The sequence below is a fragment of the Ailuropoda melanoleuca genome, chromosome 13, assembly GCF_002007445.2.
Source record: "Ailuropoda melanoleuca isolate Jingjing chromosome 13, ASM200744v2, whole genome shotgun sequence".
Taxonomy (NCBI): domain Eukaryota; kingdom Metazoa; phylum Chordata; class Mammalia; order Carnivora; family Ursidae; genus Ailuropoda; species Ailuropoda melanoleuca.
In genome coordinates, this window is record NC_048230.1 from 40,699,807 (window position 1) to 40,721,087 (window position 21,281).

General features: G+C 59.6%; 1 protein-coding gene across 7 annotated transcripts in view; it reads right to left on the minus strand.

Annotated features, from left to right (window-relative positions):
* RHBDF2 (rhomboid 5 homolog 2) overlaps nt 1-21,281 on the minus strand; it is a 24,713-nt gene that overhangs the window by 2,549 nt on the left and 883 nt on the right. The window contains exons 1-18 of one of the 7 annotated variants that reach the window (XM_034639877.1): nt 13,643-13,831; nt 9,938-10,127; nt 8,409-8,584; nt 6,924-7,088; nt 6,080-6,207; nt 5,340-5,535; nt 4,973-5,254; nt 3,959-4,087; nt 3,481-3,599; nt 3,156-3,350; nt 2,113-2,224; nt 1,819-1,893; nt 1,484-1,645; nt 1,025-1,134; nt 809-872; nt 621-715; nt 321-396; nt 54-154 (exon numbers count right to left, since the gene is read on the minus strand). In XM_034639877.1, coding sequence (XP_034495768.1) covers nt 54-154; nt 321-396; nt 621-715; nt 809-872; nt 1,025-1,134; nt 1,484-1,645; nt 1,819-1,893; nt 2,113-2,224; nt 3,156-3,350; nt 3,481-3,599; nt 3,959-4,087; nt 4,973-5,254; nt 5,340-5,535; nt 6,080-6,207; nt 6,924-7,067 — 1,988 coding nt within the window. In that variant the 5' untranslated portion in view covers nt 7,068-7,088; nt 8,409-8,584; nt 9,938-10,127; nt 13,643-13,831. Of the gene's footprint in view, nt 1-53; nt 235-320; nt 397-620; nt 716-808; nt 873-1,024; nt 1,135-1,483; nt 1,646-1,818; nt 1,894-2,112; nt 2,225-3,155; nt 3,351-3,480; nt 3,600-3,958; nt 4,088-4,972; nt 5,255-5,339; nt 5,536-6,079; nt 6,208-6,923; nt 7,089-8,408; nt 8,585-9,937; nt 10,128-13,388; nt 13,542-13,642; nt 13,835-16,012; nt 16,218-21,281 lie in introns of those variants that run through there. The other 6 variants (XR_004619396.1, XM_034639873.1, XM_034639872.1 and 3 more) reach the window with 6 other exon arrangements.

Here is a 21,281-nt window from a genome sequence, read left to right on the forward strand (position 1 = left end):
CGGATGGCACAGGGGTGGGGGGTGGGAGGGGCGGGCAGCGAGGAGCCTTTTACCCAGCATGGAGGAAGAGAGACAGCCAGAGCCTGTAGAACTGATCCGGGACCTCGGGGTTGAGGAAGGGCAGCAGCCCACACACCTTGTCCAGGCAGTGCACCTGAGGGCAAGCACGTGGCAGTCGGTGCCTGCGACCCCGCCGGCCTGACGTGGGGTGGGCTGGGGGGCAGAGCCAGACACCTGCAGGAGGGGAGGCACGAGGCCGGCTCCAGCACGGTGCCGCACTCACCTTCTCCCACTCAGGGCCCCAGCAGGCCCTGCCTCACCTGGGAGCAGAGTGTTGCCTCTTCGTGGAAGTAGCCGTGCATGAATTCACAGTATTCCCGGGTGGTGATCTCACAGCTAGGGGGCCAGGGAGGCAAAGGGATACATCACAGCCCCAAGGACCCCTGCCCGCTGGCAGGAAGGGGTGTCCCTCTGCGGGGACCCCAGCTCCGGGGCAGGCTCCCCTTCCTCCTGCTCACACCAGCGTGGGGGAGGGAGGACACTAGCCTGGGTGGCAGGTGGCGACAGCGGCACGGGCAGCTCTGGCAGGGTGCTCAGGCAGAGAGCCGGGGCTGGCTTACCTGCCCTTCGTGCCGATGCAGCAGGGGCGGCCCTTGATCTGGCAGTCCATGTGCAGGAAGCCGGTGCGGTTACTCTTGGCCTGCTCGGTGCAGATCTGCGGGGGGACGCCCACACCGGGTTGGGCCCGAGCGGCAGCAGGCACCCCTTCCCTGCCCTTCCTAGACCATTCTCCACCCCGGACACTCACTGGCCACTTGGTGATGTCATCGGGCCAGATGTGGGCGCCGCTCGAGGCTGGCTCCTCACAGGTTCTGGGGGCAGAGATCAGAGGGGGCACAATGAGGAGCTGTGGCCCACCCCCAGCCCGCCACACCCACCTGCTAACATGCCCGGGGGGAGGCCCAGACAGGATACTCAACCCCAACTTCTCACAGCCCTGCTGGGGGCCATCCTGAGACTGTACCTGGGGTCTTGGTGACACACTGCCCCTGACGTCCGCTTCTGGCCCAGATCAGACTTGTCCATGGGGGGCCCCGTATCATCCTGCCACTTGACAAAAGTGGCCAAAGTCTCCTGGAGGACAGAGGAGGGTTGGCTGCGGCTCACATAATGCCATCCCCATTACAGTGGGCAAGGGACCCTCTGGACAGGGGCTCTTCCCCTGGTCCCCAGGGCTCAGGCCCATCTCCCAGACCTCCACCCCCCACTCAGTTCCTCTTGGGAACGTCACTTCCTTCCTGTCTCCGGGCTGGGGAGGTCAGCACTCTCTCTGTGCAGGGCCATGTACAGGGGTATGTGGGGCCAGGAAGGACGGAGGGGATGTGGTCACTGTCCTTGAGGGCCCCTCCCCTATGCTAGGGCAAGTAAAGACGGTGCACAGGACCAGAGTGGGGCTGGCAGGGGTTGGAGGGCCTGGTCCCACCGAGCAGTCCTTCCGCTGGGTCTGGATGCAGCCCGAGTGGTCATTCTGGACACAGCAGCCCGAGTCCCGCTCTAGGTCTCGCTCCCGAAGCACCAGCTGCTCGATCTGCTGGTCCTTCCGGATGCAGGGGGAGAACTTGGCTCCCAGGTGGATCAAATCAATCTGGGGGAGGGGAACAGTGAGCCTGGGCCCAGAGCTGGCCACTCTGTTGAATTTCCCCTGAAGGTCCCTGATAAGAGGGGTTCCTAGGCCAGCTGACCCCCTCCTCAGCTGGGGGGCGACAGAGCCCCAGCGTTCCCTGATGAGATGCCACCCCGTCCCCCGGGGCCCCTCACCGAGCTGGGGCCGATCCAGAAGTTCTCCTGCTGGATGTACTTCACGCTTTCATACACACCTTTGTTCCTGAGCACCTGGTGCAGAGGCGGGGGAGGGGGGGGTCAGGGGTCTCCCCATCCCAGGGTAGGGCCCCCAGGGTGGGGCTGAGAGGTAAAGCTATGGTGAGCCCAGAGCACCCTCTCGCATGGGCCAGGCTGTGGCCACGGGAGGGATTCCGTGGCTGATGGCGCTGACGCCTCTCGGGAGAGGCTGGGACCCCTAGAGGGGAGCACCCCCTCCTTAGCCTGACTCACCAGCTGAGTGGTGATGTGCTGGGCAAAGCCTACAGGTGCAGTGCCGTACGTGCAAATCACCAGCAGCGTGATGATGACATGGACAAAGGTCAGCCAGTAGGTGAAGTAGGGCCTGGGGACAGAGGCCCTGGATCAGCAGAGCTGAACCCACATCCCAACCCTCAGCCTGCTGAGCCCAGCCCCCATCAGCTCTCACTTGCTCTCTCCCCACCCCTTCTATTCCCCTCCAAATCATCCTTCACCACAGTGTGAAACTGTACCCCCACATGTCTTTCTCCCAGCTTAAACCCTTAGATGGCTTCCTGCTCCCCTTGGAATAAAGTCTGACATCACCCCCTGCTGATGGCTGGAGGCGGGCCTTACTGTGCCCCCCCCACCTTCTCCTCTCACAGCTCCTGGAACAAACCATGATCCCTGCAGCCCCAGGGCCTTCGCACACGGCATTTCCTTAGGTGCTCTTCACACCTCTCTCTGCCCGGCTAACTGCTGCTCATGCTGGCCGCAGCCCTCCCCGCCAGCTGTCCACTCACTCTGTCCCCCTGGGACACTTGTTATGCATTTTTTGATCTTGAGTTTGATGTCGATCGGGTCACTGCTCGTGACACACTGTGAGAACTGCCCCTCCCCAATCCTCTGGTTTCCCCCCACGGTCCCCTCACTCAGAGCTTCTAACTGTCCCTCTGGCCCACCCTGCCCTCCCTGTGCCTCCCGTTGGAGCTGTGCCAGGGCCTGTGTGCTGGCACCCAATGAACGCTTGTTGACAGCTGTTGGGAGCCGGGCTAAGGACACAGGCTAAGAGAGCACGGAGGGTGAAGAGGCAACAAGCGCCCAGGGATCCTTCCCGGGTGACACGCACGCTCGTAGGGCCATCCTGAGGACTCGTCCCTGCTCCCCTCTCCCACAGGAGCCGCTCCCTAAACACCTGCTGCATTAGGGGGTGCTGCAGGAGAGGGTCCTGGGGGGTCAGGAAGCCCCCAGACCCTCTGGAGGGGCTCTCGGCCCAGCCCGCTATTGGAGTGGGGAGCCCCAGCGTGGACGCTCACCGGTGGCTGTCGAAGCTCTCCAGCTGCCGCTGCACAGCGCTGCTGATGCTGCGACGGTAGCTGCGGTTTAGCCAGTGGCCCACGACGCCCAGGCCGTAGTGCCGCCTCTTCCGGTCGAAGGCAAAGTGCCTCACCTTGGAGGCGATGCGCTTGCCGCGCCTGGCCCCTGGGGCTGGGGCTCGGCCGGACTCCTTCCTGGTGGGGGACGGCTCTCAGCCTGCGGCCTGCGGCCCCTGCCTACGCATCCCAGAAGGGGGCTCGGGAGGGAGCCCTTGCCCCACTGGGCCGCCGCCCTGCCCCCGGGGGAAGGATGCCCAGGACTCACAGAGGGGTCTGCACCCCATCGGGGGAGACCGGGGAGGCCGAGCGTGGGATCCCCCGGAAGTAGCTGGCCGAGAGGGGGGGAGACTCAAATACGTCATCGGGCATGGAGCTCATTTCTTCCTGGGGTGGGGTGGAGCGGGGGGTCACAGGAAAAGAAAGTATGAGGAGTCACTGTCCCAAATACCGCTCCCAGTACCTCGATTCAAGGACAGAACAAAGCCAGACAGGATCTTTGGGAGGGAAGTGGAAGGCACGTGCCTGTCAGCCACACGGTGGCTCTCCCGGCGGAACCCTGCCCTGCCAGGTCCTCGACAGGGAGACAGGGGCCCAGGAGTTCCACAAGGTGGCACATCCCATCCCACCAAGGGGCCTTTGGATCTCTCAGGGGCTCCTGGCAGAGCACAATCAAGGCCAGGTCACCTCTCCTAACTCCCAGGCCACCCCGCACCCTGTCCCTGAGGCCCACACCCCATGCTTGCCTTACTAAAAAATGAGGAGTCAAATGTGTCTGCCCCATCGACCACATCCTCCTCCATGAAGCTGGGGTAGGCAAAGCTGCGTTTGACCGCCCGGCACCGCTGTCCCGCGGCGTCCAGCACTGAGCGCCCCTGTGACAGGGCAGAGGCCCGGGCATCAGGCCCAGGTCAGGTGCCACTACCCCCGCCCCCTCCAAAGGAATTGTCAAGCCCCTCCTCCCGGGGCAGCACCTTGGGAGACGGGACCCTGCCTAGAGCATGGAGTGTCTGCGGGAAAAGGCCACAAAGCTTCCATAACCCCGAAACCATGGCTCCTCCAAGATTTTCGGTTATCCTCACCCGGCTGACCTCCTGGCCTCTGGCTAGGGCAGCTAGCTCCCCACCACTCCTTCTGCACCCTTACACCCCAAATTTGGGCCATTTCCCCCAGCTCCAGCTTCCTGGCACAGTACAACAGGCCCCTGTCCGCCTCTCTGACCCCAATCTGTGGCCACTCCTCCTATAAGCACCCCTCACTAAAACCACATCAAACCACGTGCTGCTCCCCAAACGTGCCAAGCCCCCTCACCTCCAGGCCTTTGCACGGGCCCTTCCTCGGCTGAGAATACTATTCCTTTCCTTCCTTCCCGGGGGGAACTTTTCCTTATTTTTCTGGGCTCAGCCCAAGCGCCTGTCCTGACATCAGCCCCTTTCCCGCGTGGGCCCCAGCGCTCATCACACCGAGTAGTGACATCTGCGCCCCCAGGGCTGGGAGCCCTTCCAGGGCAGTGACACTGGCTCACTTCACTCTGTAGAACGCGTGCCCAGCACATCATAGGGGCTGAGTGAACTTGGGTGCAGGGCGCTGCCTGCACGTGTCACGTCCTGCTTTCCCAGCTCGTGTTGGTGCAGACACCAGTTTCCCAAATGACGGAACACTGGGGCTGGAAGGCCATGGGCCAGGCTCCTGGGCTGCAGGGCCCCTCTCTCTGCCAGGTAACCCGGTGCATCCACCACCCTCAGCACAGAAGGACGTACCCGGGTGAGCTCTTGGGGCTGTGGGGAGAGGGAGGGACGGACCGCGGGGGCCGGGCAGAGGCGGGGAGGCATCTCGACCTTGAGGAGGGCGGCAGCGGCCTGAAAGCTCATGTGGGCCACAGACATCCTCTTGCGGCGGGGCAGGTGGGAGTAGCCAGAGCGGACACTGGTGAAGGAGGTGAGGGACAGGACCCCCGGCGTCAGCGGTGGGTGTGGGGCATGGGGCCTGTCCACCTCATCCGGGTGGCGGAACGCCCGTCCTCGGGCCAGGGGATCCACGATCTGGAAGGAAGGGAGGGAGGGAGTGAGCAGAGCTGACGGCCCGGGGCTGAGTCACCGGCCACTCCCGGCCCCCAGCGGAGCCCACCTTGGGCATCTTGCAGGGTTTCGGAGACTCGGTGCCCTGGAAGGAAGGCGCCTCCTGGCTGGGGAGCTCCAGGTCGCGCTGGCACGAGGCCTTGAGGCGGCCGTAGCGCACGCTGCAGTGGTGCAAGCTCCGCAGCTGCCAGTGCTGCCGCTTCGCCTCCCAGTCGCCGCTGACCCCGAACCACTGGGCCGTGCCCCTGCGGGAGCACGCACAGAGCCGTGGCTGCACGCACGGGGCCCACGATGGCCACAGCGGGACAGGGCATGCGTTCATGCGGGGTGCCGGGGGATGTGCGCAGGGCAGGGGACAGGGGAGGGGACAGGGGATGTGCGTGCAGGGGAGGGGACGCGGGAGGGGGTGGGAGGGGACAGGGCACGTGTGCGTGCAGTGCAAGGGGCAGATCGGCTTCCACTCTTGCCCCTGGGTTGGGACCCAGTGACCAAACGAGAGGGGTGGAACAGAGTCCAGGGCTGAAGCTGGGCTGGGCAGGCCTCTGGGAGCCAGCCGAGGGCCAGTGCTTCCCCCCAGCCCCTGCTCCTTGAACCCCCAGCCTCCACACTGTGACTTTCTACAAGGCACACAAACCCCTTGGGCCTCTGTTTCCCCCCGGTAACACGCACGTTCCAGCCCTGCAGGGAGGGCTGCTCACGAAGGCCTGCCTACTCAAGGAAGGGGACGGGGAGGGGGGGGCATCCAGGGAAGGTCCCCAGGGCCGCTGAGGGTGGGGGAAGGGTGCTCACTTGCGGATGCTCTGGGACAGGGAGGCCTGGCGGCGGAAGCCAGGGCGTTTCTCCGAGCTGCCCTCCTGCCATCGTCCCCGTGGCTCCTGGAGGCTGACGCTCTTCATGTAGGCTGGGTTCCTGGGCCTCTGTGGGAGGCAGGGCAGGGGGGACAGGCTGGGACTGGGTGGAGCCCAAATCCTGGGCTCACTCTTCTTTGTCCCCCTATGCCAGAACCCCGAGAACACACCTGACCCCTCATTTACACGTCTGAGCTGCTTTTCTTCCGACTGTAAAGTCACCCAGTCTTTACGATCTTCAACGAACCCTAGTGTGACTTCCTAACTCCCTCCACAGCACTCGCCCCTGGTTCCCCATATGCAAACCAGCCCCCAGGGTGAGCGGATGGTGCCGACACAGCACCCCTTTATGCCCCAGGACACTGTTTCAAGGCTGCTCTCAATAAGCCCTTTATGGAGCGTTGCTCCAGCCTGTCTTCATTTCCATTCTCCATGGCAGCCAGGCGCTGCGGGGTCGGGCTGCTGCTGCCGCCCAGCACGCGGGGTCCCTTCCCCCAAGTCTGACAGCCCCTCGGGGGCCCCAGGCAGGTAATAGGAGCAGCCGGTCCTGGTAGAACTGGGAGCCTTTCTCGAGAACTGTGCTTCCCATCTCCCCGGCCACCGACCACCAGGAGACGCAGCTCCTGCGCTCAGAGCCTGCTCCCTGTGACGTCTGGGGCCAGGGAGGAGGGGGCGCAGGCCTAAGTCAGCGGGGACTCAGGCAGAAGGGGCCTCCTCCGTTCAGTGTTGTGTGGGCACAGCTGTCGCCTGTGGCTGGGCAGCGAGCCTCCAGGCCGCCCGCTTACCTGGGGCAGCATGCTGGTCTGCTCGCCAAGGGCTGGGGTCTCGGGGGGCGGGATGGTGATGGACAGGTTGGGCGGCTTCCGGCTCTGCAGGCGGCTGCTGGACACAGAGGAGACGCTCTCGCCATTCTTGTCAGCGGATGCCATGGTGGGCCGGGGGCAGGGCGGCTGGAATGGAAACAGAAAGGGGCACGAGTGTGTAGACAGGTGGCGAGACAGCACCCTGGGGCCCGGGCTGAGAACAACCCGCAGAGATTTGGTCCAGCCTAACTCTGGGGTCCAAACTATGTGGCAGAGACTCAATCTGAACTCGGTGGGGTAAGGCAAGCAGGTCTATTTCTGTCCTTCGTTTGCATTCCAGGCCCTCAGGGGCCTGGGGAATCCCCACCTTTCCACCTGCTTCCATTGGTGGTCTCTCAGCTTCAGGCAAGGACCACACCCAGGAAGAGCCGGAGGGCAAAGGACAGAGCTGCAGCGAACTCAGGGGAGCGCAAGAAGGCTCCAGGGTAAGCGGTGTCCTAGCAGAAACCGAGAGGTCCACAGCTGTGCAGAGAGCTGGTGGTTCTCTGAGCAGTCGTCCCTGGGTTTCTCACGAGGCAGTGGCGGCTCAGCCTGGTTACCAGATAGATGGGAAAGCCACCATGCTGGCTCCTGTCCCCTGGGCGCCTGGTTCCTTTTTCAAAGGTAACTGAAACTGCCAGCTGTTTGGTACTATTTTCTTTCCGTGGAGGCAAAAGGTTAATCCCAATGATAAAAGTGGTCTACGCTCATTGCAAAAACAAAACACAAAAAAGACTCAGATGATTATAAAGCAGAAAGTGAACTCGTAGTCTGCCTGCCACCCCGTCTTCCAGGAAAGAGCCTCTTTGCACCTGGAAAAGGATACACGTACCTAAAATTTCACACGCTCACACCGTACCTTTTCTACCGTAGGGCGCACATCAATGCATACAGACAGACCTGCCTTATCCTTTTTCTTTTTTTTAGTAGGCTCTGGAGCAAAATGGGGGGGAGATCAAGAGCCAGACGCCCCACCGATTAAGCCATCCAGGCACCCCGACCTTATCTTTCTTGACGACTGCAAAGATTTCATGGAGTGGAATGCACCAAGATTTAATTGATCCCAGACTGATGGCTGTTTAGGGTGTTTTCGGCATTTGGGACTCCTGTCCAGTGTTAACCAACACCCTTGCCTAGACCGTGTGCGTGTCCCAGAGCTATCCCAAGACAAACTTCTAGAAGCGGAACTGCTGGGTTGAAGTGTAAGTACATCTTGCATTTCAGTGGATCTTGTGAAATGGCCCTGCCAAGACGAGGTGGCAATTTATGACCCTCCCCGCCCCCGCCCCCGCCCAAATGGGGCTTGTCCACACTTGCTTGTGCCCCCCACAACGCCTCCCCTCTGATTCCACCAGAATCAACACTCTGCCCGTTCTATTCTCCTCCCTTCCTCACTCACTCTGCTCTTTTTCTGGCCAAAATCCTTACCTATTTCCTCTCCCCACTTCCCAAAGCTGCTGCAGCAGGTCTGGTTTCTCTTCCCCTAGCATAAGACCAGGGACTCCACATCCATCTGCCGACACAGTGCTGACCCCGGGTGTGTGCAGACCCGGGGAGAGTCACGCGGGAGCCCTCCAGGTAAGGGCGCGTGGGACCACCGTGTGCTGGAAGGGTGACACAGCAGCCACATGTGACCCGGGTCCGTCCGTCGTCCCCTCCATCTTTACCCGGCCCCCCAGAGCCACTCTCTTCTCTCACCTGAGGGATCCCAGCGGCCTCCCGACCACTCCACCTGCTCCTCCTCAAGCCCCCACCCTCGTGACCACCTGCCACGCAGCAACAGACATCACCTTTTAAAAGCACCAATCACACCACGATATTCTCTGTTCAACACTGTCCCAGTATTTCCCGTTCTCACTTCAAGTCCACGCTTCTCACTGGGGCCTCTGGGCCCCGAGTGGCTTTGTGTCCTCCTCGCCCCTGACCTGGCCACTCTGGGCCCTCCCTGTCTGACACCTGCTAAGCTCTGCTAGGAGGCACTAAGGGGTCGTGGTCAAAAGCACACTGCAGCTGGGCGGTCTGGCCTTGACCTGCACTTGACCACGAGTCACCCACATCCTCGCCTGGTAACGGGGGAAAGACCTCCCCCAAGAGAGGCGCCCTGAGTGTCAAATGAGACGCTCGGGCAGTGTGTGCACACGGAAACTTGTTCTGGAATGTTCACAGCAGCGTGTTCATCAGAAACAAGAGGTGGAAATAACCCAGAGGCCCAACGATAGGCCAACGGCTACACCAAATGTGTTCCACGCACACACTGGGACTGAGTCAGCCACAAACAGGAGTGAAACACCGACACGGGGTGCAGCACGGCTGAACCTTAAGGATGTTCTGTGAAGCGAAAGAAGCCAGACACAAAAGACCGCACACTCTAGAAAGCCCGCAACAGAAAGATGAGTTGTCGCTTCTGGCTTGGGGGAGGGACAGCAGCTAAAGGGTGGGTCTCGCTCTGAAGTGAGGGAAACGTTCTGAAGCTGCCTGTGGTGACGGTTGCACAGACCTATGAATATACTAAAAACCACGGAATGGTACGCTTTAAATGGATGTAGTTTATGTGGACTAAATGGATTAAATATGAATTATAGCTCAATGAAGCTGTCAAAAAAGTCTCAGGCAGGTGCTCCATAAACATTAGGCCTCTGCCTGTGTTTGTCCCTCCATCTCCTTATCAGATCATCACACAGTGGAGCAGGTAGCATCTTCCTATCATGCTGGTTCCAGCTTGGGTGCCACCTCCTCCAGGGAGCCCTCCCTGACTGCCGGAGCAGCTGCCCCCGCTTCAAGTATCTCCATCGCTTAACCCGGGTCACCTGCCTCTCCCTGCCTTATTCACAGCTGCACCTCCACCCCCAGCGGAGTATGGCCCACAGGTAATATCGGTATGTATTGGTGGAAAAAAAACAAGCTAGCAAAGTGGCTGGTGCCTTGGGTCCAGCCTGCTGGGCTACCCAGATTCCTACCTTCAGAGTTTGGACCGAGCTCACTGCCTCCTGGGTCTTGTTGCAGAGATCTTCAGAGCATGTTCTAGTCCTTCCCTCACTCTGTGCAGATGCTCTGGGGTCGGTCAAGCTTCAGCTCCGTGCAGAGGTGGACAGATGCCAAGATAGAGGCTTCCAAGCCAAACAGGGCCGCTCCCTTGGTGCGCACAGCCTATAGGGAAGGAAGGGCAGGCTCAAGCGGCCGTGCTGGGAACAATGCACCTTTCAATCTTCCTGACCTCAGTCTCTGCATTTGTAAAATGGGGATGATTCCACTGGCCTCATGGGTGAGGGATGAAGAGATCTGTTTTCCCCACCTGGAGTGAGGACCCCTTGTGATGGGCTGGGCACTCACACTGCCAGGCAGCCAGGGGCTCTAGCCTCAGAGCATTTACCTAAAAAAATCACCTGCAGACCCCCACTCCAGGCTGGGAACCCCAAATCAGGACGGTCTCTACTTTTTTTTTTCCTGTTTCAACATAACTTCATGAGAAACATTTAACTTAAAAACAAAGTGTTGGCTGTCTTCTGATTAAGGTTTCCTTTCGAATAGAGTAAGGCAGATATTTAAGGCCATGTTCAAATGATTTAGAAGTGTTTCTTTGTTGTATTAGATCTTTAAACAATTTATTGCAGTCAAACCCACACAACATAAAGTTCAGCGTGTAAGACTGAATAACTCTGTGGCATTCCACATTAGGAGGTCCTCCTCGAGCAGAACCCTGAAGGCTGCTGGCGCAGGACAGGCCACGTCTCCACGTACATCATCCCACTTTGTCCTCAAAGTAGATATCTGCCAACGCTCCCATTTTGTGGATGGGAATGGAGGGAGGTTCAGAGGGATGAAGTAACTTGCCCACGCTCACACAGCCAGGAAGGGGAACAGTTGGGTCTCTTCAGGAGACGGAAGCCACCCCCACCCCCTGCCACCGAAGCTAGGGCACACTGGGGGCCGGACAGCCCTCTATCAGGGTGACACAGGAGAGCCCAGTCTGGAGGGAAACTTAGTTTTACTCAACAGCACTTGGCAAACTCTGTTTCTCGGAGGCCTAGGGTTACCCAAAGGGTCCAAGGGGCTGTTGCGGGGCAAACCGGAGGCTGGGGGCAGGTCTGTACGGCAAAGGCTTCCAGCCACGGGAGAGAGGAACTTCGGATATGGAGGGGGCGCCCGAGAGGGATGTGAGGCAGAGCTGGGGGCCCAAGCTTTCTGCTTGAGGGTTTGCCTGATGGACTCCGGCATCCTTCCTTCTACCCCAAGTGCTGGGAGTCCTGACCCCACAGCTCAGGGCAGGCCGGCAGCGGGTGACAAGGCCCCTCAGAGATCACGGGCAGATGGGCCTCAATGCTGGGCCAGCTGGCTCCTCAGATGCCACTCTGCCTCTGCTCTGGGGGCAGCTCCAAGGCAACAGCCTCCCCTGGGCCCCTAGATGGAAAGTTCTCCAGTCTGGTCTCCTTTGGGACCAGGGTGCAGCGAGAGGGCACCAGGCAGGCACTGTCCTGCACCGAGGAGGGAAGGAGGCAGGCGGTGGAGGAAGGCTGGGAGGGTAGAGGCTGGGTGAGGTCACCGAGCACGTAGGCTCCTCCTGGAGCTCAGGGCTGATCACTCTCTCTCAGAGTAAGCACCCAGTGCCGTTCAGAACCTGTCTCCACCCCCCCCGCAGACACACATGCCCTGCAGGTCCCCTAGCCCATACTTCCTCGTCTGAGGCCCTGCACTGGCACACTGGGCTCCACCTCATCCACCTGGGCAATGGCAGGTGAAATGTCACCTCCTCCAGGAAGTCTGCCCTGTCACCACCAGACAGAATCAACTGTTTTTTCCCCTGCCTGTGTGCAGGTATCCCTAGCCGAGTAGCACCAAATCTGGAAGTTAGCTCCCACTACTGGCTAACGGGATAGGAGGCAGCGGGGGGCGAGGGGGGGCATAAGCATGGTTGCAGACTGTCAGTCCACACGGACCCTGGACAAAAACTATCCCCCCCAGTCCTACACTCAGCCTACGAAGTGAGTGGCCTATTCTGGAAGGCTCCACGAAGTGCCCTCTACCCTGCTGTGGCTCCGTGACCACGGTGGGCCAAGGACGGCAGATGCAGTCCCAGGATGAGTCCCCCCCAGACCTCCTGATCCCCTCTCCCCACACACAGCCCAGACTCCCCGGCCTGGGCCCCGCTGTGTTGCTGGTATCTGTGCCAACATCCTAACACTGGGGAGACTGGACTGGCCCCAGGGCACTTCTGGGGGCCACAGGGAGAAGTGGCTGGGCCCCGGAGAGCAAAGGCAGGGCTGGGGACACACCTTCCTGGGGAGGAGCATGGTATCTAACAGATCTATTTTCACCATCTTCGTGGGCAATGCCGAGTTCTGGCCTGTAGCCAGCTTTACCCCTGGCCTCGGTTTCCTTCTCTGTTAAGCAAGGGAGTTGGACAAGGTGATGGCCCAGCTTTGAGACCCAGGAAGCCCACAGTTTAGTATAAAACACCACTTTCCCACAGCCCCTCTCCACCAAGGAGGGGGGAGCCTGCTCCTGAGACTGCCCCCAACTTGTGCAGAAATGGTAAGCAGGTATACCAGAAGCCCATTTCCTTCCTTGGGGGTGGTAGGGGGCAGAGGGTAGGGTTGGCAGTACGGAGGGGGCCACAGAACCCAAGTCTAGGGCATGGAGGAACCCAGACGGAAAAAAGTGCTGGACTTTTGGGGGCACCCCACCCAACACATATCTCCCACGCCCCAGAAATGCTTGCTCATTGCAGAGGAAATTGTGACATCCTGGGACAAGGCTTCCTCCTGGCCCACAGTCACATCCGCTGCTCTACGACCCCAGGGCTACCGCAGCACCCAGACTGTGAGCTGGGGAGGGGGGCCTTGTGTGGAAGGACTGAAAGCCTGCTCCACCCAGCAAGGCCAATGCCACCTGCCCAAGCTGGATCCTGGCCTCAGTGGGGCCTTCCCCAGAGAAAGGCCTTCGGCCCCAGCCCAGAGTAGCTGGGCCTGGTAAAGGGAGGAGACTTCGGGTGGGGTCCATCATGGGGTGCGGGTGGGGCAGACTCAAAGAAAAAGTGCAGAGTTCAAATCATCCTGAGGTACCCATGGGTTGACACGTCTCTACAACCCCCCTCCCCCAGGACCAGCGGTGTAACCCGGCTAAGAGCAGCCAGGATCAGGCACATATGACAGAAACACAGACTCAGAATCTGGTTTCCCCACAAAGGCTGGGGCTGGGCACTGCCAGCTAAGCCCTATCCCGACAGACACAGCGGCAGTAAACATGGCCTCGGCCAGAGAGGTCCCCCGACACAGCTCTACCAGGGTGCGCTCAGGCAGGGTGCTGGGGAAGCGTCCCCTCCCTTCAAGCCTGCTGCCCCCCCCCCCCCCTGCTGTCCCCTCCCCACCTGCCCCCAGGGGGCGGGCTCCATTCCCTTCTCTCCCTCCCCACCTGCCGGCCACCAATAGAAGGCTCCGCTGGTCTTGCTAATGGCAGATGGGGTCTCCGCAATTCCCAGGCTTTGAGGACGTCAGGAACCAGGGCTGGGCGTGAGCACCAGCTACCGTTCCAGACGGAAACAGGAGGCTACTGACATCAGGGCTTAGCCTGTGTGGCCAGAACTGAGGACAAAGGGAAGGAAGGGGCCCTTGGACAAGGAGTAACAAGCATCCCTCCCGTCCAGCAAGAGGCAGACCACTACTAACCATTAGATTCGATCAGGAATTCAAGGGGACCTCCCCTTGTTGGGGGTGGGGGGCACACAGGTCCCCCAAACCCAGGAAATAAACTGCCGCCTGGCCCGGGCTTGGAGCTGTGGGTGAGTGGGCAGTGTGGAGGGAAGGAAGACGGCCTGGGGCTGCTGGGAACCTGTCTGTCCCCTGATGAATCACAGGATGACAGGGTGACAGCCAGGAGCAAGGAAGTGGCCTCTCTCCCCTGCTTCCCTGCCACAGAAACTGAAACTGGCTGGCCCCTCCCCACAGCCTTCTGGGAACCAGGGCGTTTTTAGAAAGCTGCAGAGAGGAAGCTGGCCCTCGCCCACTGTGCAACCCCCAGCAAAACCCCGAGTTCTGCTGACCTCAGGGAAGTTGCTCCAGCTCTCCTCGAGACCCGGAAGAGGCAGCTTATGTAAAGGCTGTCATCTAACCCGGTCTCCCAACCGGACACGTGCATCCCGATGGCCCCTGACTCACCCCGGCACCTTGCTGCCCTGCCAAGAGCAGGGGGCCAGAGCCAAGGGCAGGGAAGTGCCAAGCAGACGCCAAGGGTCTGGGGACAGACTTAGGACGAGAGAATGCAAAGACAGAAAGGGAAGGGAACACTGTGTTCCCCTTGGAGGCTACGAACTCTCGCTTGCTTGCTGATCAGAGTTAGAGAACCCAGTGGGTCCCCGTCCCTGTCCTTCCCTCCCAGTGAGCACCCACTTCCCCAGAGATGCTAGTCCATGGACACAATGGCACTGCTGTGCGGGGAGGCTGCGCGTCAGCCCCGCAATGAAGAGGAAAACTAAAGGCACCTGCGGGTTTGCGTCCCTCCCACAGGGAGAGCCCCTATTTCTCCACCCCCAACACCTTGAAAGGCTTTGCTCAAACTCAGTTCAGAAGATAAAGAATGGGGAGGGGGAAGCAGGTTCAGGGGCTTGATGACCCACTGGCTTTTCCCCATCAGACCCCAGGTGTTGGACTCCCTGTGACCCAGTTAGGGTGGCTTGGGTGGCACAGCCGACCACAGACACGGGAAGTGGGTGCTGGGCTCCAGGCCCAGGGTAGGAGCATGTGGGAGTGTGGGGGGGCGTGCCAAGTTCTTAGAGTGCTGCAGACCCCAACACCCCTTTGTACCACCCATCAGGCTTTCTCGGGACCACACACCACTGGGGCGGGCGGAGACGTGAATGCCCCATCCTCTGCGGGGGCCATGGGTCCAGGAAGCTGGTTGAGCTGCGTTACAGGGGCAGGCAGCACTAAATGCCACCAGGTGTCCCCAGCTGGATACAGTGCTGGACCCTGCCTCCCTAGGTGCCCTCCCAGAGGGACCTCTGGAACTTTCTGGACTCCAGAAGCTGACTAGAAGCACAGAAGGGGAGCGCGGCTGAGCAGGGATGCAGGTGCCCTCCCACACCCCAGGAAAGCAGCAGCTCCCAGAGCCTGGGGGTCAACTGCAGCTTGTGGACAACAGAGGGAAGGGACCACAGGGGCTGGTCCTAGGGGGGCCCTGCCCAACAGCCCAGCCTCCCCTGGGAAGGAGACACGTTCTGTCCCAGTTCTGCTGCTCCCTGAACATCGCTGTGAAGGGGAGGAGTCAGAGGTGGCGCTGGAGGTCCAGAAGGCCCTGTCCTTTCTGGGGCTGATACCAGGGCACAGGAAGGCTCCTGAAGAGGGAGCATGAGCCATTGGACACCATGTCGACCTGAGCTTGACACCAACTGGCTTTGCTCCAAACATGCAAGAGGATTTGCCTCCCCTAGAATCTTGAGATACTGGGATTTTTTTTTTTTCCAAATTTATTTATTATTTTGGTAATCTCTGCACCCAATGTGAGGCTGGAACTCACAACCCTGAGATCAAGAGCCACATGCTCCTCCAACTGAGCCGGCTGGGCGCCCCTGGGAACTGGGTTTTCACTGGTCCTTGGCACCGGCAGAGGCCTAGCACATGCTTGGTGGTTGGGAAAAGGCTGGAGTACAACATCGGTTAGGGAGCAGGGGAGGCCCACTTCACTCCTGCTGGGAGCTCCTGACACCACGGGGTGACGGGCTGTTTCCAGATATGACCACACTCAGTACACAGAGCAGGGCTCCGTCTTGGGCTTGCAAGGGTGGGGTCCACCTAATTTCCACCCAGTTCCTTGTGGCCTGGCTCTAGACAGTGAAAGCACTGTCCAGCTGAGGGAAACGGGTCTGGGTCCAACCCTAAATGCTGTGAACTCTTAGGCAAGCCACTTAACATCTCTGACCCTAGTCTGTTAATGCTAGAAGATGCTAAGTAGCCCCCCGGGAGTCTGAAATCTGGGTGGCTTTGTCACCATCAGCTAGGGCTCACCCTGCGTGTGCACGCAGCTGAGGCATAAAGGCTTACCATAGCTACGGAGAGGTAAGCACCAGACCCAGGGTCACTCAGCCAGAAGTCAGGTCCTGGGCTGCCTGGGGTCCTTCATCTTGATCCACTCAGGCTGGGGCTCTGGGTGCCCCTCACTTCTGGAGGCCCAGGCTGGCCCCACAGCTGGGAGGGAGCATGCCAAGCAAACAATTTTCAGCTTGTAAACAGTCATTAAGGAGCTAATAAACCTGACTTCCCAGAACCCTGCCCCGGAGCTTGCTGCTTCCCCAGAAGAGCCTGGCCCCAGCCCCGATGACAACTGAGCTTCAGGGCACTTGGACATGGGCCCATCTAGGCCATTAAGACTGGGGGTGTAGGGCTCTGTAAATCCCTACTCGCCGCAGCCCCCTGCCTCACTTCGGGGCAGCATGGATTCTCTCATTGAGGAATGAGAAGGGCTGTGGGTGGGGGGGTACAAAGACAGGACTCAAACCCTCGCTTGGCCACTTACCTGCTGGGAGACTTTGGGCAAGTTATCACTTCGGAGCCTCGGTTTCCTCTGCTGTGAAATGGGGTGATGTCCCCCCAAACCCGCCGATTAAGCAGAGATGACATGAGGTTATGAACGTACAGGGCCTGGCACACAATCAATGGCCACTAATTGGTAGCTTCTTTTATTCCTGGTTGACCGCTGCTCATTTAGTCTATCTGAGCCCAGGGCCCAGGAGATAACAGACCCTCTATTTGACAAGTAGGGAAATTGAGGCTCAGACACGTCAAGTCACCGGTCCCAGGTCCCACTGCTGGGAAGGGGTGGTGCCTTCTGCCACCCCGGAACTGGTGAGGCAAAGTGGCCAAAACATGGGCCTGGGTTGGTGACCAAGGCGCTGGGGATGAGTTTAGGTGTGGGCCGGAGCCTCGTGAGCTCCTCCTAGTCCCCTAGGCAGAAATGACATCACCTGGCACTTAGGTAGTAGGGCTTTCTCAAACATTCTCTCATGCCGTCTGTCTGTATCTCATTATCACCAGTGGCTGACAAGGTGAGAGCAAGGGCTCAGGCCATATTTCAGTTCCAAGTTCTGTTCCTGCCCCATCCCACAGTGGGTCCCCCATCTCCTGCTCCAGGCCTTCTGAAGGCCACCCTGGAGGCCTGACCTGGGCAGGGCCACCTGGAGAGGGAAGAGATGCTTCTGGCTGTCAGGGGGTGGACCACCTGACGATACTCTTGGCACAGGCTCTGGGGCCACACATGGGAAGCAGACGAGAAAACCAAGGCTCCGAATGGCTTACCCTGTTCCTGGCCCCATGGGCCCGGTCAGAGGGAGCAGAGCTGAGGGTCCCCACCTCCATGACCCCCTCAGCCCTCATCATGACATACATGCAGGCAGACAGGGAAAAGCCCTGGCTGGGTGGAACCAGCACGTCCTGGCCTGAGGCTCCCCTCCCACAGCCAAGCCCACCCTCAGTCCCCTCAGCCTCCGTGTGGCAGGGGTCCCCATCCCAGACCGGGCCACTTCCGCAGAGTAATGATAGCACTGCTATTCTTCGACATGCTCTCAGCGAGCCCTCCCAACAGCTCACGAGGCAAGGCCCCTGTCATCACCATGAGCCTGTGCCAAGGGCACACAGACACGCTCCTAACAGCAGGCATGATGCCATTATCCTGACAGCTCCTACCTCAGACTCCGGGCCCAAGACTTCCCATGCATTACCCTGGAACCTTCTCAGCAACCGGTCCCGGTGGACTGCTGCTACCCCACAGGATAGCTGAGGAGACTGTGGCACGGACCACAAGTGACCGTCATTCTACTGACACTACCTCATGGGCCACCGTGGCTGCCAGCTTCCGGGCCTCACTCCTTGTCTCCCAATGCTGGGAATCACCCTCCTACCGTCCTCCCTCCTGGCCCGCATCCCTGACTGGCACTGCCCACTTAGCTCCAATCACTCTCCTGGCCCCCACTCCCACAACATGCCTCTGGCAGCTTCTGAACTACAAACAAATGACTTGTGTCTGGGTCCCTGGATAAGTTTACACAATGATGGAATGTGACTACTGTGGCTCTCGTACGTCCCTGAAGATGAGATGATGAATCTTTCTTTATACTCAGATCTAACTCCCATAGGGAAGCAACAGAAACCTTATGGGCTGTGGGGGAAAAGCCCTTGTTTTCCCCCAGGGATGGGCCAGGTGGAGCAACTCCTCCCAGCCTATGTCCTGAGAGCCTGCCTTGCCTGGGCACCTCCCCAACCTGGCCACCACCCGCAAGGTTAGCCGCACTCCCAGAGGGCGCTGGTGACCCCGCCAGTCCTTCCCCAGCCTGGCTCAGCTGGATAGGAAACTGGGAGCAAATGTGTGAGCTCACTCTGGAAATCCCCATGGGTGGCCAGGACAACACTGAAGGCTGCTCCAGAGTGGGTGCTTCAGACCCGAGGAGATGTGTAGACACGGAGGAGGCAGCCCAGAGAGGTCATCTCCCCAGATGCGGCAGCATGGGACAGGCAGGAGGCCGGGGCCACCCCACTCCTGCCAACACGCATTCTGAACCAAAGAGAAGCGCCAAGGGGCTCATTCCTCTCACCTGTTTTTAAGGTTTTTTTTTTTTTTTAAATCTTATTTATTTAAGTAATCTCTATACCCGATGATGGGGTTCAAACTTATGACCCCAAGATCGAGTCACATGCTCTCCTGAGCTAGCCAGGTGCGCTCATTCAAGTCACCTGCACACGAACAGGTCCGTGCACGCACAGACACACCCCCTGACTCCTTCCTGCTCTTATCTGCTCTCTCATCTAGCACAGTGTATCCCAAGTTGACAGAAACGCTGTGAAGAGCTCTGGCCACCAGGAAAAACACCACCAGCGAGGAAGAGCCAGACCGAGACCCCGGTGGCCTCCGTGATGTATTTGTGGTATGATTAATTCTTCCTCCAAGAGGAACAGGAGTTCCCTCCTGGGGGGGGGTGTGTGTGTGTGTGTGTGTGTGTCTTACACCACGTACAGCTGTAGCTCGCACAAGAGCGAACCAGACAGGAGTCAGCTGGTGGCTTAGCAGCAAGTAGGCACGAGGTTTTGAGGCTGGGCCTGGGAACCACAGCCCAGGCTCAGTATCAGGCTCTGCCCCTTAATTCCTGAACAACTGAACACTGGTTTTGAGTGCTGCTTTGTGCCATGAGAGACACACTAAAGACGGAAGCCACTATTACAGTTTTTTGTTCAACAAAAAGATGGGTCACTCCAGCCCTTTAAAGTTAAAAGCAAACAAAAACAAAAACACCAACCAGAAACTGCCACCTGCTCTTCTTGCCTTGCCAGAGTTCCCAGGCCAGGAGGCCAGGGTCCAGAAGTGAACAGGATGGGGACAATGGACACTGTCAGGAAACAGGAAGGGAGGGCAGTGGTGGCCTGGGCTCCTGGGGACGGACAGCTGCTTCACTCCATCCCACCCGTCTAGAACAGCCCCCCACTCCCACCCCCCGAGTACCGGGCCAATGTTCCTAAGCCCAACGCAAACCAGAGTCGTCCCTACTGGGGTCCCCCTGGCCTGGCGCTTGGCTAACACCAGGAGCAGGGGGTGCCTTGCTGTGTCAGCAGCAGGGCCTACAGTGGGGCCTCTTGTCTAACCCAGGGTTCCCAAAGCCGCAGAGGATTTTTTTTTTTTGCAGGAGGGAAGCAGTTTGGGGGAGCCACAGGGAATTAGAAGCCTGTTAGTCCTTGGATGTTATTTTCCTGGTGTATGTAACTGGAAGAGTTAGGTGTCAGTTTAGGAAGGAAAATTCCAGCAGGTCACATGACGCCAGGAGTCCATGCCTGTCTCAGCAATCCAGCTTTGGGAAAATCTATGAGAACAGAGCTTCCCCTTTCCCCCCCGCCCAGGGGGCTATTTGAGCTCCAGGGCTGCCCTGGCTCACCCTGCATGGGAGGCTGCCTTACGGGTGAAGCACTCGGGCCTGAGCTGTGAGAGGGCCCTGTTGCCAGCCCCTGGGACTCAGCTCCTCCCCCATAGCACCCAGACCTGCTGGCAGAGACTGTGGTTTGAGCAGGGAAGAGGCAGGTTTATGGCAAAGGAAGCCTATTGCTAGGGGAATAACTGCCCTCGAACCTCTTATCTCATTTAAGCTTATTATGTTCCTCCCCTAACCCCTGGGGGAAACTAAGGCAAGCAGGGGAAGTCAATGAGAAGTAACCTGATGGAGCAGGTGCGGCTCCAGGGTCTTTGAACCCACCCCGGGCACTGACATTTTTGGCTGCGTAATTCTTTGTGGTGGGAAGCTGTCCTGGGCATTGTAAGATGTTTTTGCAGCATCCCTGGCCTGTGCGCATTAGATACCAATAACAACAGCACTCCCCTCCTTCGCCTGAGCTGTGACAACCAAAATGTCTCCAGACATTGTCAATTATCTCCTGGCACCAAAAACAGGTCCCCTGCTTGAGAACCACGGCTCTAAAACAAGCTTCACTCTCCCCTCTTCCCTCCGCCCTACCTACAGAGTGCACGGCAACAGAGAGGCTGGGCTCATCTTCTTACCGGCCAATGTCACCAACATGGGGTCCTAAATCTAGCCACTTGGGAACCAGCAGCCAGTACACGTGTGGGGTCTTTGGCAGGCCTTCCCCGCCGCCGCCTCCGCCCGCCCCGTTCAGACACACCCTCTCAGGAGCTCCAACCCCTCGGCTTTCCCGCTTAGTCTTCCACCGGATTAGGCAGGGACTGAGACCTCGGCTTCCCCTCTGCCCTGGGATGGGAAAGTACGTCTAGCAGACATAACCCCTTCTAACCTTAACCTAACCTTCCCAAGGCCCTCAGTCCAGAAGTCAGGACTTCTAGGTCCAATTTCTGAGCTCCAAGCTGTGACTCCACTCTCCCGCACCTATTTCCACCCTGGGGAGGCTGAAAGCACAAACTTCGCCCCGGAGTTGAAAGGGGAGGGAAGGGTCTGAGTTCCAGGCGCTTCTGGGAGGAAGGCGGGACCGCGCGGTCCTGTCCCCTGCCAGTCACCTCTCTTCCTCCCGGGGCCTTAAACTTCTGACCAATCGTCGTGCCCTCCCCACATCTGGGGACCCGTGGCCAAGGGACCCCTTCGGCGTCTTGTCCCAGCCGAGCCCCAGGGACCGGCAGACCCGGTCCAGCAGCCCCGTCAGAGTCCAGCCCCGACCTCTGGCCTCCGGCGCGGCCCACGTGGGGCCCGAGCGCTCCGGCAGGGCGGACACCCTCGCCGGCCGCGCACCGCCGCCCCAGGCGAGGCTCGGGCCCGACCCCGCGGACCCCTATGGCGCCTGTGGCCCGGCCGGCCGCGTGCCGAGCTCC